General features: G+C 39.9%; 1 protein-coding gene across 1 annotated transcript in view; it reads left to right on the top strand.

Annotated features, from left to right (window-relative positions):
- Positions 1-11,878, top strand: part of crybg1a (crystallin beta-gamma domain containing 1a) — a 33,305-nt gene extending 21,427 nt beyond the window's left edge. The window contains exons 13-22 of the mRNA XM_061707417.1: positions 9-154; positions 1,280-1,406; positions 3,908-3,937; positions 4,051-4,163; positions 4,578-4,710; positions 6,156-6,295; positions 9,054-9,177; positions 9,372-9,530; positions 9,898-10,060; positions 10,487-11,878. Of these exons, the coding sequence (XP_061563401.1) occupies positions 9-154; positions 1,280-1,406; positions 3,908-3,937; positions 4,051-4,163; positions 4,578-4,710; positions 6,156-6,295; positions 9,054-9,177; positions 9,372-9,530; positions 9,898-10,060; positions 10,487-10,575 (1,224 nt within the window). The 3' untranslated portion in view covers positions 10,576-11,878. The remainder of the gene's footprint in view (positions 1-8; positions 155-1,279; positions 1,407-3,907; positions 3,938-4,050; positions 4,164-4,577; positions 4,711-6,155; positions 6,296-9,053; positions 9,178-9,371; positions 9,531-9,897; positions 10,061-10,486) is intronic.
- Positions 11,879-14,481: the final 2,603 nt, after the last annotated feature.

The following is a 14,481-nucleotide window of genomic DNA, read 5'->3' as shown; positions in this document are numbered from 1 at the left end:
TGCTGCAGGATTTCCTGTCTCCACATGTGAAATTGTTTAGTGACAGAGATTTTGACAAGCTGGGAGTGAACATTGACCTCAGGGTGCCTGTGATCAACATGGACGACACGGGCTACGGCATGAAAACGCAGTCGGCGGAAGTCATCAGTGGCGTGTAAGTGGCATGAATCAACTCATCCCTGTAATCTTGACTGTTGTGTGAGCGGTGATGAATGTACAGCACTTTTACGTCTAACAATCTAATCTAAGAGATCCCAAACAGTCTGATCCTTAGTGAGGCTTTCCAGAAACGTTTCTACCGTTTAACTTGATGATTAGTTGAGAACCTGGTTCCTGAGAAATGAGGCGTGGGTTTGGCACACATTTTCAGCTGCTCAGGTGTACCGGAAAAGCGGCCAAACCCATGCAGACAAGTCGAAACAGATGAAGTAGTTCACTAATGTTTTATTCTGCCACTCCTCATTTGCCTGTCTGAGTATGTTGATGTTGGAGCATGCCGCCTCCCGGCCTGCTGCAGCGTGCCGGGTTAGTAAGATCCATGTAGATGTGTCTGGCAGAAGCAGATGCCCAAGTGCTCGAGAGTGTTTTCTCCTCATCTCTTCTGAGACACGCGGCGTTGCTCTGCTGTTTCCATGTGCGGGTTTGTTTGTGCTGTGACCAGATGACAAAATGCAGAAGTAAACACACCAGAAGCAAACAAAGATCAGTAGATTCAGAACATGTAATCCTTCCTAACTCCTGCTTCCCAAGGGAGAGACTAACCAAACGGTTATTAACGTGGACTGGAACATTGTGTCCTTTTTATACGAGCCAGAACTCTCACAGCATTGAAATTCTTGCTGTGTTTCTAGCCTGCTATTAAGCTGCACTGCCTCGCCCTTGTTGCAGCGCCATTCCTCTGAGCCTCTGATTGGCTCCGTGTTTTTGAATTTGACTCTGAGAGAGAGAAAGAGAGAGAGAGAGAAGTGTTTGTATCCTTGCACGTAATCAGCCCACAAATACAACAAACACACTCTTTTAGCTGCCCAAGACATTTGCAGAGATGGTAAATGTTGACACTCTGTCTCGAGGGAGGCTACTGTCAACTTGGATTCTGACCAAAAGTCTTTGGCACTTATGATAAATGTGCTCCATGTCTATTGAATTCCTGTGGTTTTCTTTTCTGAGTCACATCAAAGACTCTTTCTCCACTCATTAAAATAAAATGAAAATAGAGAAAAGTCGTTTGTGGTACTTCCAAGTGACTGTGCTCCTTCCTCCTCCGGGTTTTCTTTCTCAGCTGGGTCATGTTCGAAGAACCGGGGTTCTGCGGCGAGTCCTACGTCCTGGAGCGAGGCCTGTATGGAAGCCCAGAGGACTGGGGGGCGCTGCAGCACAGAGCCTGCTCCATGATGCCTGTCCTCGTGGTAAGAGCTGTGACTCATGAGAAAACCATGAAATCCCACTGTTTTGCTTTGGTGGTGAGACTTGCCCGGTTATTACTCAGACAGTCCAGTGACTCTAATATTTTGCATTGGGTTGCTACAACAACTGCTGGCTTTTACTTTCTTGTAATCATATTCTAGCTTCACATGATGGATGATTGTGAAATCTGGAGCATTTGCTAAATTTTCACTTCCCCTAGTTGCCCTGCGATGACTCACCAAGGGAATGTATTGCACAGGACAAGTCACATCCCTCAAACTTGGGATGAAATCAGTAAATATGATAGTACAACATCGGAAGCCAGTCGCAGCGGTTTTGTGACCAGGAAGTAGGGATGGGCGGTATGGACTAAAAAATTTAGCACGATAATTTCTGGCATTTATCCCGATAACGATAAAAATTACGATAAAAAAATACCAATTCAACTCCACCTTTGTAACTATAAATCTATCTCGCTCTCAGATCCGCCATGTTTGTCATCAACGGGAATTTATCTTTCTTTCTTTCTTCCCTTCCTTCCTTCTTTTTTCCCTTCCTTCCTCCTTTCCTCCTGCTCTTTCCTTCCTTCTTCCCTTCCTCTTTTCTCCCTTCCTTCCTCCTTTCCTTGTTTTCTCCCTTCCTTCCTTCCTTCCTTCCTTCTTTCCTTCCTTCCTTCTTTCCTTGTTTTCTCCCTTCCTTCCTTCCTTCTTTCCTTCCTTCCTTCTTTCCTTGTTTTCTCCCTTCCTTCCTTCCTTCCAAAAATCAGCCTTTACACAAAAACATCATCAACGGGAATTTATCATTTTTACCGCGAGATGACAAATTCTTATCGTGAGGAATTTTTTTGACGGTATATCGTGAACGGTAAAATATCGCCCATTCCTACCAGGAAGACTGTGATGAAGAAAAAGGTTCCTGGTTTGAATCCCAGCAGGGGCCTTTCTGTGTGGAGTTTGCATGTTATCCCCGTACTTGAGAGGGCTGGGATAGGCTCCAGCAGATCCCCGTGACCCCGAATGGGTATAAGCGGGTTTAGATAATGGATGGATGGACATAAGGTAGAGTCGGAAATCACTGAACAAGAGCACATATTCTTACTTGATGCGATGCAGGATTTAAGAGAGTTCACGCTACAGTAACTCTCCTCTTTCTGCACAGGCTGGAAACCACTTCTGTGTCAACACAACTTTGCCCTGAAACATGACAAGAGATACTTTTATAACCTCGATACATTTATAATCTCAGATTTTTCGCTGTCTTCTGCGGTTATCGCTCCTAAGAGGGTGTAATGTGTCTTCCTCTCTGGCAGCTGATTTCTAGCAGAAAAGCTGAGAGAACCCTTAGCTCAAGAGTTATGGATTTGCTACAGGAGAAGAAGTCTTGCCTTTGAGGGTCATATTATTATCCCTGTAATTACTTTCTGCTGGAGATATGATCTAACATTTTGATGAAGGAATTATGAAAGAAACTCTCTTAAAGTGTTGGTCTACCTGACTTTATCTCAGTCCACTTGTCTGCAGTGTATTTGCACTCCTCTTCTTCAACCCTCTTTGTGTTTCTTTTTTTTTCTGGCCATAAAAGTGAGGTTCAGACAGCTCAAAGTGCACTCAAATGCACCATTTGTTTCTGTTTTCAAATAAGTTATAATGTATATGAAGCTGTTTTATTACATTCAAGAACAAAGAATTTAAAAGAAATATATAATGCATGATCTCTTTCACCCTCCCACTCTGTTCTGGCCCTGTCTGACTATTTATTATACAAATACAAGGTTTCCAGGTGTTACACTAAGTGGATGAGTAAACCTGCAGCCGAGGATTCTTAGACCGTTATTTTAACCCTTATGAAATATTGTGACTTTCTTAATTGGACTTTTTAAGGAAACGGTTAATAAACAGAGGAGTGAAAATGGTGTTTAAGCTGGATTCATTTTTGTTCTTCTTATTATTTCACTCTGGAGTGGTTAAAAGGATGAGAAGATTTGCTGCACTTCACATTCCTCCAGTGTCTTTTATTCACATCACCGAAGGTTTGCAGTCTGGCCTCAGAATTATCAAGCTGTTACCAGCTGAATCTTTCAGATATAACAAAATAGCTTTGAGGTGAAAGGGGTTTATAACTGTTTTTTAGAAGCCTTAGACTACTGGGAAATATTTGGTTGATTTCAGGTCTGAGACTCGCAGGATATACTCGGATAGTGGTTTTAAGAACTGGGGAAATATTACAAATAATAAAGTAGCACAGCCGCAGGTGCTGTAAGGCTGTTCACTCTACTATATAAGACATTCCCAGCCCTTCCCATAAATATGTATGAAAAATCTTATTGAATCATGAAGCCTCCACTCCATCATTATAATGCTTTTCTTGAAACCTGACAAATCTCAAAGAATTATGTTAAGTTACATAAGGCAGAAATATGTAAAGGAACACATTTTTACTGGTTTTTCTTTCACGTTTGTGAGTTCCTGCAAATCATTGTCGTTATTCTTATTTTTAATTTCAGGATGATTTAGAGAACAGCTCCAAGTTCAAGGTAGGTAGTCACAGCACACTAATCTCATTTAATCTTTTTGTACTGGGCTCTGTGTGCTATCTGATGGTACTTGCTGATGACTCAGTCTTATTGTCCTGCTCTGTGTGCCTTAGGTGCAGCTTTTCTCTGATCCAGGTCTCCAAGGCTCTGCCCTCATCCTGGAGGACAGCGTGACCTCCCTGGATGACGGTTTTTCAGTGGCCTCCTGCAAGGTTCTTGCTGGAAGGTGAGTAATACTACACCCTGGGGAGAACACATCGCAATGTCGTTGATGTGAGTTGTGACACAAACAATGAATCCAAACATTTTGCATCAGCATGTAAGGACTCAGGGTTTATGAGCAGCTGTTGATATATGCGGCTTGTCTTCCAGTTCTTCTTATGCAACGTCCATGTTACCACATTAGCTAGCTTAGACCAGTTAATAAGTAAGATGATGAAATGCTTTAGGAAACATAATTGTTAAACGCCTCATGAATCAGTCAGCTCTGGTATTTGATGTCCAGAATAATGGAAACTCACTCTATAAATAGTTGGGTTTTTTTTTCAGTTGTGTTCTTAGTGTGTGTGTACAGTATGTGTGTGTGTGTTGGTTTTTAAATTGTGTTGTGTTTTCTTCTCATTATGCAAATGATTTTCAGCTGGCTGGCATTTGAAGGCCGAGACTTCACAGGCAAGATGTATGTGTTAGAAGTGGGCAGCTACCCAGATCTGAGAGCGATGGGCTGTGTCAGCGGCAGCTCATCCATCCAGTCGCTGCAGACTGTTGGCTTTGTAAGTCTGTTTGTCCATTCTTCTAACTCCCCTCTGCCCACCAACATTATGCAGGTTGCCAGCCTAATCTTTTGAAAGCCCATTTAAATGCACAATGCATTTCTGTGTGCTACAAAACACTACATTTGATTTTACCTTTCACAGTGAACTGTATAACGTGAGCGCTATTTTTCATCTCTTGCCTCTGCAGCTCTCTACTCTGATATCTGTTGTCATGTGGAGAAAGAAACTGCGTGTTGCTTTTTTTCATCTCAAACTCCCCAAACGGGTTTTCCCATATCTTTTTAGTTTGGATTACATTGTATTTAAATACAGTATTAGAAAGGCTACTTTTGAACTTAATAGGGTACAGATTGCTAGTTACAGTACGCTCTTAGATACGTAGAAATAATGTATCGATGTCATGTATTGCATTTTAGACATTTTAATTGGTTTTCTATAGACTATAAGTGCTTCCTTTTGTTTGGTATCAATTATTTGAATGTTTTCATGATTTATTTTAATTCAGACAACATCAGAGTGTTTTGGTTTAATATTATCTCCACCTACCTCTCTAAATGTAGTAGTTTGAACTCCACCTAACAGGCTTATCATATTTCCTTCCAATTTGTTGCAATGCTGCTTTTAAAATAAGCCATAAGCATAGCATAGCATAGCATAAACATAATTCCTGCATGAAAAAAAATGCAAATCAAGAAAAAAAAAGCTTTTAGATTTTAGATATAAGCTCTCTACCATAAATAAAAAGGTGATAGTTTAATGTGGGGTAGTTGATGATAAGTATGACTCCACTCTTTGTGATCTTGGACACAAGATTGCATTATTGCACTTTTTTTTTTAGTTCAAATGTTGTAAATATGTCGAAAACAAAAGGTTTTAAAGAAATAGTAAAACAAATCTAATGAACAACAATTTTGATAAAATAACAGCAAAGCAAAGACAATTAAGTCGAATCAGAAAGTTCAAGTGGATTTCTGAGGTTTATTTACCAGCTCAAAAACTGATTACAGCAGCACAAAGGCATTTTTACCATTTTTATATTCATCTAAGAGCCAAACTGTCAGTTATGCAAATCTCAGGTTGTTTTTCTCAAGGTCCTCTTGCCTAGAAATTAATTCATATTTTGTATCCGTATTAATTATAATACAATAATAATGGAAATTCTACATGCAAGCATCTCATAATTTAATACAGGCATGTAGCAAATTAAACTATATAGCCTCAAGGCAGAGATTTATAATTTATTAACCAGTATCTAATGAGTCACAGCCTCAGCATGTGTCAGTTCAGAAAACCACCCATATTTTACATCCACAAGACAGTGATTATGCCAGGGAGCACAGATGTGAGAGTGCGGCCTGTTTCCAGGGTAACTTTGAAACAACCCGTTTCAGTCTGCATGACCTGCAGCTTCCGCTGTTTGTTAATGTTCTGTTTCTGGACAGGAGTTTTCGCTGCCATCTATCACTCTTTTTGAGCGATGTGATCTGCGGGGGAAGAGAGTGCTGCTCACAGATGGATCAGTCAATCTCCAGCTGGCTGGTGGTTGTGGTCGAGTCCAGTCTGTGCTGGTGGAAGGAGGAGTGTGAGTGCGCTACTTCTATAATGTCTTCTTTTAAGCTTGTTTTTTTTTTTTTTACTATGAGATATTAATCCATTAAAATATCCCAAATATTAGAACTAAACAGGGGTTGTTAGATTCATGTTAAGATGCGGTTTAATACATTTCATTTTCCAATGGAAACAAAGTTTAACTTCTTCTTCACCTCCTGCCGTCAGTTCTGCACATTTAACCAATATTAGAAACACGTCCACAAAAAATGGTGAATACATTAACAAAAAAAGATGCAAATGATTTCAGATTTTTACTGTAATTTTCTTTCCCCAAGTTTGAAATCTGGTTATAAAACTTTTAATAATAATGATTATAATGACATGAAATACATTTAAAAATGTTTAAAAAATATCGGAAGAAATGGAGGAAAGAAAATTAAGAAAAAATAAAAAAAATGCAAAAGAGGAAATATTTATTTGTTTATTTCTTTAGCACATTTAACACAGCATAGAAACTTAAAAACAGAGCAAACAAAAATGTCTATTAAATGAACCACAATTCTGTACAACAATATTATTCATGGACAGCAATTGTGAAATTAAATGATAAAACCTAAATGACATAATATGATTCATATATACTGTATATATACGCACAATAACTTAAAATAAAAACCACGTGCTCAAATTGGATGAAAAGCCACAGAAGCTTGACTGTTCGACAATTTGGAAGAAACAGAAAAAGGTCAATCGGCTCTGCGTTTCAGTAAGGGAACGGTCAAGAGCAGCTGACTGGTTGATCTCAGAGTCTGAAAGGATCATGAAGGGGAAAAAATGAGTTAAAATCTCTTAACTAACAGACTTGAGCTTCAAACCTATCTAGTTGTTCACAGCTACCACAGCTCTCGTGCACTGACTGAACCTGTTCATAGTTTTGGTGATAGTTGTTAATCTGGCCGGCCCACTGCAGAAGTTGATGTAACCTAATCAAGAATAAGGGACATTAAAGTTTTAATATGTTGGCTTGCGGTAAAATAAAGTTTTATTTTCTGTTTGCAAAAAAAAATCTTTTAAAAACTGGAAGCTCAGGAAGACACTCAGGCAGAGTTGAAAGAGCTCTTACAGGAATGTCATCAGCCATCGCCGCGTCTTCCAAACAAAGGAGCTTTGACAGGTTCCATCGTGTTTGTGTTTTTGGTAGAAAGACAAACTAAACCCAGAGTGCTGCCAGTCATTTTCTTCTGCGTGGGATAAAAACATGAAAAAGAAAAAGAACAATGTTGACTTTCAGCAGATCTTTACACCCTGTTGTTGTTGTTTTTCTTTTTTATCATCTGTTAAGTCAGATTGTTTTCTGAAACTGTCTTGCACCAAACCATAGTCAATAGGACCATAGAATGTACATTGTCTTGAGAAAACAGACACTGAATAGTATCACTATGTGGAGCATGTATCTGCTGTGAAGGAAAAACATCCAACAGTACAGTATGGTGATACTGTGGGAAGTTTATTTTTCAATTCACAGGTCCAGGGACATTCATCAGGACTGAAGGAATTTTTCAATTAAAATATTTTGCTCCTACAAAGTTGGAAACACGTCATACTGTTTGAATTACACAAAATCCGTAAGAATATAGTTTAATCCCGGGCTGCTCGGTGGCGCAGTGGGTTAAGCAAGCGGCTCATATACTGAGGCTACAGTCCTGTACAATCCTGGCCTGTGCACCTTTGCTGCATGTCATCCCCATCCTCTCTCTCTACACCCTTCCTGTTTGCAACTTGAATAAAGGGCCACTAGAGCCCCCAAAAAATCTTAAAAAAGAATATAGTTTAATCCCAGATTTTAACATACCTGATATACACATGATAAACCTCTCTCATGTAGTCTGTTATTACTGTAAAAATAAGTCAAACAGTTACGGAACACAGCTAAATCTCAGCAGACAAAGCAAGGTTTTTAAAAATAAAGACTTCAGTGATGAAAGAAGTATACATCAAGGCTGTCGCTCTAAACAAGTGGTTATTTTTACATTTGCTGATCCGTTAAATAAGGTCTGTCAATGCTGGAAGGATGTGAAGATGAATTATTTGAGCCTTTTTTGTAAATGAGTGTGCAGACAAATAAGTTTGAGGTTGTGAGGCTGGACTTGATGTTTTCTAGTTTAAAAAATATTCTCTGCAGAGTGCAGGGTCAGCAAGTCTCACGCTGAAGCTGTGACAGATCAGGGATGGGAACCTGCTGCTGATGTGCAAGATTTAGTCTGTGGGTGTGAACCCACACTGAGGAAATAAAGGACTACAGTGAGGCAGAGCTGTCTGTGGTGTGGCACATTCCTGCTGCAAGGAAAATGGGCTGTTATGCTGCAGTTAAAAAGCGGCATCTGGTGCCAAGGCAAAACTGCCCAAACACAGAGCTCAACGGACATTTAGAAGATTATTTTTACCAAAGACGCCTGGACTCAAACATAGAAATACTCCTTTCCCAGAATGTGTTTTGACGACAGAAAGGCAGAGTTAATGAGTGAATTAGTCTCTATGTTGTCTCGGGCGTTTTATAATCAACTGACCAAATCTCATTTCCTTATTTATATAAGAAAGCTGAGTAATGAATGAGCTTCCTGTCCTAAGAGCATGTCCACAAAGATTGTTGAAGAATACATAAATACAAAGAATAAGGAGCAAACCAGAGTCATAAATTCACAGCAGATCTTGGCCTGGAGAAAATTTAGATCAAAGTGATAAATGACACGTGACACCTTACTGCCTTTTTATCTTTTATTGCCTCTCAGGTGGATATTATACAAGGAAATAAACTATCGAGGTGCTCAGATTCTGCTGAAACCCGGTGAAGTTTCTGACTGGCACGAGTTCAGCAGCTGGAAGAAAATTGGATCTCTTCGCCCTCTTTTACAGGTGTGCTTTACTCCTGCATACTGATGATGTGTATTTTAACACTTCCAAAGGCTGCATTTATCCTTTACTACCAGACCCATCTCAATCTACTATCAGTTCTAGAGTTGACGTCTAAAAGATTTGTGTCACTAACCAGGGTCACGATCCTTGTTCTTTTAAGCTAAACATCTGCTCTTGTGTGTCTGTGAGTGCAGAAGCAAGTGCACTTCCGTTTACGAAACAGACAGACGGGGCTGATCATGTCGGTGACCGGTGATTTGGATGATGTCAAACTGATGCGGATACAAGAAACAGAGGAGACGGGCGGCGTCGAGCAGATATGGTACTACCGGAACGGATTTCTGCACTGCAAGGTACGAGAGCCATCTTTACACTGATAACAGATGCTGAACATCTGGGAATTGTTTGAGCAGAGCTACAAATGAGACAAGCATTCACTGAAAGCAGTGCTAAAATTTTTAAATTAAATAAAAAAAACGAGGCCTTAGATTGATCTTAATAAAGCTGAAGTTGAAGAGAGACCAGATTTAATAATTAAAGACTGAGACTTAATATAATACTCAGACCTTCATCTTATTCCGCAAGTTCAATAACAAGTGTAATCAGTACTCTCTGTAATCATAACCAATATCACTATCCTCCAAAGGGTAACCCTTGAATTATTAAGCACAAGCCTCTTTAATGATAAAAAAAATTCAATTAATTTAAACTTGTGTCCAGCTGCTGGAGGAGTGCTGTCTGAGTCGCAGTGGCAGCATCACGATAGCAGGAAGCCGAGTGGGGCTGACACCAGAAGCTAGTGAAGAAATCCACCTCTGGAGCATCACGCCAGAAGGCTTCGTCCGCTACACCCTCACCGCTGACCTCGTCCTGGAAATCAAAGGTGAGTGTCCACACCTGACATGCAACATTAGGGTCAACTGTCAAAGCTGTCTACCAGCTCCTGTTAGAGGAGTTAATTCTCTTCTGTGCAAAAAATAACAATGTTTTGCTTGAACCATGATGATTCAAAGAACTTCCTGGAGAAGCAGGGACATTTATGTACAGTGACTGTTTCCATCGCTGTCAATTAGTGACACCTTGTGGACTGAATGATGTTACAGTTCTGTGCAAAACAAAAAGTAAATAAGATTCTGCATATATGCAGTACTACGGTTATCCTGCTGCTCAGATTAATGCAAAACTTAGAATTAAAACAGATCATCAACTTTTAAATGGCATGAACAATATTGGGCAGGACCTCACCCTAAAATAGGCAATAAGAATGTACTGATGTGTGTACGTTAACTGCAAGTCACTTGTCTTTCAGGTGGCCACCACTACGACAAAAACCAAGTGATTCTCAACACACTCGATCCAAATAAACTACAACAAAGATGGGATGTGGAGATTATTTGAAAAATATTGGAACTTGATTTTTAAATAAAATGAGAGGCACGATCCCATCGAGGGCCGAGTGACGAGACCTCGAGGTCGAGGTTTGTCGTCAGAGGATCTCCATATTTTTGCAGCAGCAGAAGCAACAAATCAGACGACGAGGTCAAGTTGGAGTTATGAATAAGTTCCTAAGAATGTATTACTACCCACTGAACATAAAACCCGTGGGCTGTTAACCGGAATGCATAACCTCTACACCTCCATTAATACATAATCTTAAGGTTTGTCTTTTTTTTTTCCATTGATAAATCTTATGCTGCCTGGATATTTGACTTAAACAGTGTTAGAATTTTTGGTCTCTTTCTCAGCAACGACACGTTATACAGCGCATCGTCTGCATTATGCAATGGAGCCAAAAGTAGAGAATCACTTGTTTTATGTTGAATCAGAACTTTGCAAAACTGCTTTGTTATTTGAATATTAAAAGGTATTTTATTGTTTTTCTTTTTTTGTTAATTTCCTAAATAAAAATTGTACAGCTGCAACTGGTGTATGAGAATGCAGAAACCAAAATCTTTCAGGTGTGAAGTTTATTTTTTGTTCCTCAAATATTTTGTTAATAATTGGAATGGGATCTGTCTGCAGCCTGCAAGACGGAGGCGTTCGTAGTGACAGAACAAGGGAACAGACAGATACACTTGCTAAGGTTTGCCAATATGGCTGCTATAAGCTTAACAATATGATAAATTAGACTAATTGCGATTTTTGTGGTGACCGTCCAGAAACAATGATACATCTTTTTGGGTCCTTTCACACATAAGTTCTGGAAGGAGTTTAGCGGATTTATCAATAACCATATTTTGACGTATTTTTCATTACAATGGGAAAATGTTTTATTTTGTTTTTGTTTTTTAGAATCTCCAAAAAGGATACTAAATGGTTATTTTTTATTATTATAAATTTGCTAATTCTTTTGGTTAAATGTTCATAAATGTAAATGAATTAATAAAGCACCACATTTTCTTCACTTACGATGTGGAAATATTAATCAATAGCAGTCTCTACTAACAAAAAGGCCCTGCGAACAATTTATATATGTAATATTTTGCATGTGTTTGTCTAATTAGCACTCCTGGCTGTCTGTAGGTATTAGAGTTGTATACCTCATTCTTTTGTTTGCTGTATACTTGCCATTTGTTTAAATTAAACTAAATTAAATTAAAAAATATATATATATTTTTTAAAGTTACTACATAGAGGTCCCCAAACAGTTTTGCTCAGGTCATCAAAAAGATGGAAATGGCCCTGGATATCAGTTTGTTCGTTTGGATGGTTTTGGACAACTTTTGACGTGAAAGCATCAATTAAATGAAATGTACCATACAAATAAACCTTTCCTCAATTTAATTCAATTCAAAAACACTTTGTCATTTTAAAGGAACAGAGAACACAACATAGGACATAGACAGAAATAAGGCATCTAAACAAACATAACATAAAGAAAAAATGAACAGAAAAACAGAAGATATTAAAGTGCTGTCCAGAAAACTTGTCTGTGGGTACATGACACCGGAAATGAAGATGTTTGCACAGCATTGCTGAGAATTAATATAAACCAACATTAATTAGCATCATAGCTTGACATACGCCAAGTCAGCCAAGCTAAAATGGCTGGGATTGACAGTTTAACTTTTGTTACCCGTAAATGTAAGATGTAACTGTTTTTCTATATGACTTTACTTATCATTTTTGGCCAAACGTTGTCTAAAAGAACTTGTGACATGATGTCTATGCTCGTGACAATCGAGAAGGTCCTCGCTGCAGCACCGCGGAAGGGGGCGGGGCGTCGGACATCACAGGGGCGGGGCGTCGGACATCACAGGGGCGGGGCTTATGTTAACTTCACTTCCCTAAACATGTCAGCGCCATATTGACGATTGTCAGCGCTCCCGCCAACAGTGAGAGAGTTTTACAGAGTGAGATATTATATTACTTATTATATTAATATAATATTATATGCACAACGAGGAAGACAGACAAGAAGGGATAAACCAGCGATACGGTAAGTTCTGCACCTGTACCGAATGTATGTGTTTGTTTAGCCGCACGAAGTCTGCGCCCATTGTAGACTACTGTTCAAAAGTTGAGCTTATTATTTTGATTAAACAATTATATCTTTTTATCCAACACTATAATTAATGTACAACTCTTAACACTATTTTAGGTCTTTAAAATGACCTCCCAGCAATCCCCTGGACCCGGGGCCCCTTTTTCTGCAGACCCCATTCATAATACAGATGCACAATCTGCAGAGGTGGCACAAAGGTAAGCAGCGGTGCACTGGAATTTTTTTTTTTTTTTACTTGAATATAATTGTTAATTGATAGGTTATATACATTTTAAATGCAGGTATTTTAATTACTTGTATTCAAAATACAGCACAGCTCTGCTTTATAGTTACACTCATGAAATGGAATTTTACAAATGTAGCCTTGATTTGGGTTTATAGTTATTCATTTTTGTCTTCATCCCCAGACACATTACCATCCTAAAAGATGGAGAACCTGTCCCAAAACAGTGTTCCCAGTTTTACTACTGCCCATTCTGTGCGTACAAGAATGCAGCAAGGTCTTCTGTGCTGTACCACTTGAAGAATCATGCAACAGTGAAGTATAAAGGTAAAATATAAAGTAACATCAACCTGTCAATGGACTTAAGATTAAAATAAGCTACTGGATACAAGGTACCATCACTACTTAAATCAATAAACCTAAAAGAAAAATAAACATTTTTCTTATTCTTTCCTTTTTTCAGAATGTATTATTTTCAAATGTGGTTTAAAGTGCCGAACAACTACGCACTTCCATTGTTGCTTCTGCCCAGTTACACTGTGCCGTAGAGACCAGATTCTCAGACATTTGAATAGCCACAATCCAACTGCAGCCCAGCAGCCTCCTCCTCCTGCAGCCCTGCAGCCACCTCCTCCTGCAGCCCTGCAGCCACCTCCTCCTGCAGCCCTGCAGCCACCTCCTCCTGCAGCCCTGCAGTCTCCTCCTCCTGCAGCCCTGCAGTCTCCTCCTCCTGCAGCCCTGCAGCCACCTCCTCCTGCAGCCCTGCAGCCACCTCCTCCTGCAGCCCTGCAGCCATCTCCTGCAGCCCTGCAGTCTCCTCCTCCTGCAGCCCTGCAACCACCTCCTCCTGCAGCCCTGCAGTCTCCTCCTCCTGCAGCCCTGCAGTCTCCTCCTCCTGCAGCCCTGCAGTCTCCTCCTCCTGCAGCCCTGCATCCTCCTCCTGCAGCCCTGCAGCCACCTCCTCCTGCAGCCCTGCAGCTACCTCTTTCCGTAGCACATGCAAAGAAGCCCACTGATTGTCAAAAAAAGGACACAGTAAAATGTGCCCACTGCAATTTGGAATTAAAGAAAAAAAATTTGCGTACTCATTTAAGGAGGAAACATACCGATAAATCGGACACATATTCAAAAGACAGATATCTGAGGTCGCAGTGTGTTGATGCGAAAAGAGGAGTCTTTGCTGTTGAGAAGTCTTTCAGTGGTCCATCAACTCCGATTCATGTCATTAAAAACACACGGTCACAAACGCATAGATCGGAGTGTGAGCTCAACCAGTGCAATTTGAACACAGACTTTGCATGCAGAAGTGGTCTCCTAACATTTGAATGTCAACACATTCGTTCGTTGTTCTTTTGTCCTCGTGTTGACATTCCAAATGTTGGCCTGACAGAAAAGTCACTGTCTGAAATGGTTCAAAACCATTGGGTCGGAGAGAACCGTAAAAGTGAACTTTTAAAAAAACAAGGTGATGCTGAACTGGAGGATGCACCCCTTTCAGTAGCTCTACATGTAGGTGGACCCCAGACAAAATTGCACATCTCGGTATATGAACCTTGTGTGTCATACTACAGCAAGC

This window comes from Cololabis saira, chromosome 18, assembly GCF_033807715.1.
Source record: "Cololabis saira isolate AMF1-May2022 chromosome 18, fColSai1.1, whole genome shotgun sequence".
NCBI lineage: Eukaryota > Metazoa > Chordata > Actinopteri > Beloniformes > Belonidae > Cololabis > Cololabis saira.
The sequence above is the reverse complement of the archived record's forward strand: the minus strand, read 5'-3'. Positions and strand labels throughout refer to the sequence as shown.